The sequence below is a fragment of the Nicotiana tomentosiformis genome, chromosome 2 (genome assembly GCF_000390325.3).
Source record: "Nicotiana tomentosiformis chromosome 2, ASM39032v3, whole genome shotgun sequence".
Taxonomy (NCBI): Eukaryota; Viridiplantae; Streptophyta; class Magnoliopsida; order Solanales; family Solanaceae; genus Nicotiana; species Nicotiana tomentosiformis.
Window position 1 is genome coordinate 118,449,716 of NC_090813.1, and position 3,664 is coordinate 118,453,379.

Genomic DNA, 3,664 nt, shown 5'->3' on the forward strand with positions numbered 1-3,664 from the left:
AGATGGTGGTGAGGGGCATCTCATTCTTCTTAGAAATCCCACCGGCCCTTTGACATTTATCACAACGCTTGACTAGATCACTTACATCCTTGTAAACAGTAGGCCAATAGAATTCACAACTCAACACTTTAGATGTCGTTCTCGCTCCACCATGGTGACCACCATATGGTGAAGAGTGGCAAGCATCAAGAATTTCCACTTGTTCCTCCTCCGGCACACATCTTCGAATCACACCATCGGCATAAATTCGGAAGAGACACGGTTCATCCCAATAGTAGTCAAGTCAATCTCGTTTGAGTTTCTTCCTTTGGTTTGAAGAGAACTCGTTCAGTACAATAACAGTCACAAGATAATTTGCTAAGTCGGCGAACCATGGCATCTTGGTCATTGAAATGGCTAGAAGTTGCTCGTCGGGGAAGGAGTCATTGATTTTAAGGCCGTCATGTGGCCTCCCCTCCTCCTCCAAGCGAGACAAGTGGTCCTCCAATTGGGTTTCACTACCTTTGCGGTCTTGGATTTCTAAATCGAACTCTTGCAATAAAAGCACCCATCTCATTAACCGTGCCTTTGAATATTTCTTGCTCATTAGGTACCAATTATCGCATGATCCGTGTGGACAATCACTTTTGTATCCATCAAGTATGGGCGGAACTTTTCCATCGAAAAAACCAATAGCAAGGAGCTCTTTTTAGGTCACTGTGTAATTGACTTGGGCATCATTCATGGTCTTACTATCACAGTAGACAGGATAAAATATCGTGTTGACACGCTGCCCCAAAACTGCTCCGACCGCCACATCACTAGCGTCACACATAAGCTCAAAAGGCAAGCTCCAATTCGGGGCGATGATGATAGAAGTAGTTGTCAATTTGAACTTGAGCAATTCAAATTCCTTCATGCAATCCTCGTAGAAATGGAATTTGGCATCTTTCTCCAATAGCTTACACAAGGGGTTCACCACTTTGGAAAAATCCTTGATGAAATGGCGGTAGAACCCCGCATGACCCTAGAAACTCCTCACTCCCTTCACGGATGTTGGGGGTGAAAGTTTCAAAATCACCTATATTTTGGCCTTGTCGACCTCAATACCATTCTTTGAAATTTTGTGGCCAAGGACAATGCCTTCCTCGACCATGAAGTGACATTTCTCCCAATTGCAGTACCAAGTTCGTCTCTTCACATCTTGCCAAGACCTTATCCAAATATTTCAAGCAATCATTAAAAGAATTACCAACCACTGAAAAGTCATCCATGAAGACCTCAAGGGAATCCTCCACCATGTCCATGAAGATAGCCATCACACACCATTGAAAAGTCATCGGTGCATTGCATAAACCAAATGGCATCCGCGAGAATGCGAAAGTAGCCTTCTCTTGATCCTCCGGAGTAATAAAAATTTGATTGTAGCCAGAATACCCATCAAGGAAGCAAAAGAAAGCACGACAGGCCAACCTATCAAGCATTTGATCAAGGAAGGGAAGTGGGAAATGATCCTTCATTGTGACTTTGTTGAGCTTGCGATAGTACATACACACTCTCCACCCGGTCACTGTTCTTGTAGGAATCAACTCGTTCTTGTCATTGGTGACCACCGTGATGCCCCTTTTTTGGGACACATTGCACTAGAGAGGTCCACGAACTATCGTAAATGGTGTAAACAACCCCGGCATCCAACCACTTTATGATCTCCTTTTTGACCACCTCTTGCATTGCTTCATTTAGTTTTCTTTGATGTTCAACGGAGGTTTTGGCATCCTCCTCCAAAATAATATTGTGCATGCAAAAGGCGGGTCTTATACCCCGAATATCCGCCAATGTCCAACCAATAGCTTTCTTCCTATTTTGTAGCACCGCTAATGTGGAGTCTACCTGCACCTTAGTCAAACAAGAGGAAAGAGTAACCGGTAAAGTAGAACAAGGGCCAAGGAATTAATACCTGCGATGTGGAGGCAATGGCTTTAACTCCAAAGTAGGAGGCTCCTCGATTGATGGCTTTGTTGGAGGAGTCTTTTAATTTTCAAGATCCAATGACAATTTGCGAGGTTCGTAAGTGTAAGACCTAATTCCTCACAATGCATTCACACATTCCACATAGCTATCCTTCTCATCATCATCAAGGTTGAGCAAAATGGCCTCCAAAGTATCATCTGCATTCATCGGCACTAAGTATCATCAATAACCACATAGGTCACCAAATCCACAAATGAACAAACTTCATTGCTATTTGGTTGCCTCAAAGATTTGCACACATGGAAAACCACATTTTCATCATCCACCCTGAAAGTGAGCTCACCGGCTTCCACATCAATAAGAGCCTTCCCGTAGCAAGGAAAGGTCTCCCTAGAATAATAGGCACCTCATAGTCTACTTCACAGTCAAGAATCACAAAGTCCGCCGGGAGGATGAATTTATCAACACGAACCAACACATCATCAATAATACCCAATGGACTCTTCATAGTACGATCCGCCATTTGTAACCTCATAGATGTGGGTCTTGGTTGTCCAATTCCCAAAGTCTTGAAAATCGAATAGTGCATCAAATTGATACTTGCCCCAAGATCACAAATAGCTTTTGCAAAGTCGGCGCTTCCAATAGTACAAGGGATTGTGAAAACGTCGGGATCTTTTAATTTAGGAGCCATTGAGTGCACAATCGCACTCACTTGATATGTCATCTTTATAGTCTCACAATTCATTGACCTCTTCTTTGTCATCAAATCATTCATAAACTTTGCATAACCGGGTATTTTCTCCAAAGTCTCAACCAATGGAACATTAATAGATAGTATTTTCATCATGTCAATGAACTTTTTGAATTGGTTCTATCCATTTTTCTTGGCAAGCCTTTGAGGGTATGGAGGAGGGGGACTTGCCATTGGTATCTTAGCCTTTGGCACTACCAATTCCGGTATGTCTACAATGTGCTCCCTAGATGGGTTCACTTCCTCTTGAGTCTCCTTCACATTGTCATCAATATCAATTCTTACTTCATTATTGGCTTGCACCAAATTGTTTGGAATCTCATCTTCTTGAATCACTACTTCATAGTCCACAATTTGTCTTTGACTTGAGGTGGTTGCATCCCCACCTTTTCCACTCCTTGTAGTCACGGCCATGGCATGTCCCGTGTTATTCCCACCTTTTGGGTTCACCACCGTGTCACTTGGTAGTGCCCCCTTAGGACGAGTGTTCAAAGCTTGCGAGATTTGTCCCAATTGGGCTTCCAAATTGCAAATTGAAGTGTTGTGAGAGGCTAGTTGAGCATCTGAGTCAACATTATTCTTCATCATTTGTTTAAACATGTTCTCAATTCGCCCCATATCATTATTAGAAGAACTAGGACCATGGGAATGATAAGGAGGCGAGTTGTTTCATTGTTGATACATCGGGGGCCTTTGAAAGCCCGACCCCCGATTCCCTTGATTATTGTTCCATCCCTCTTGGTTATTGCCTCCCCAATATCCTTGACTATTGCCACCCCAATTGCTTTGGTCGTTTTGACCATTCCAATTTCCTTGATTGTTCCAACTATCTTGGTTGTTTTGACTGTTCCAATTCCCTTTATTACCTTGAGATCACATTGTTGTTGATTCGGGCCTTGAGAGTTGTTTCTTTGCCCTTAGAAGTTGTTTACATATTGTACTTCCTCCTCTTGTTCATTG

The 3,664-nt window shown here is 42.8% G+C and overlaps 1 protein-coding gene across 1 annotated transcript; it reads right to left on the reverse strand.

Moving 5' to 3' along the window:
• Positions 1–283: 283 nt before the first annotated feature.
• On the reverse strand, positions 284–586 carry LOC138905483 (uncharacterized). The gene has a single exon (XM_070194006.1). It carries the CDS (start codon positions 584–586, stop codon positions 284–286), a length of 303 nt encoding a protein of 100 aa, XP_070050107.1.
• Positions 587–3,664: the final 3,078 nt, after the last annotated feature.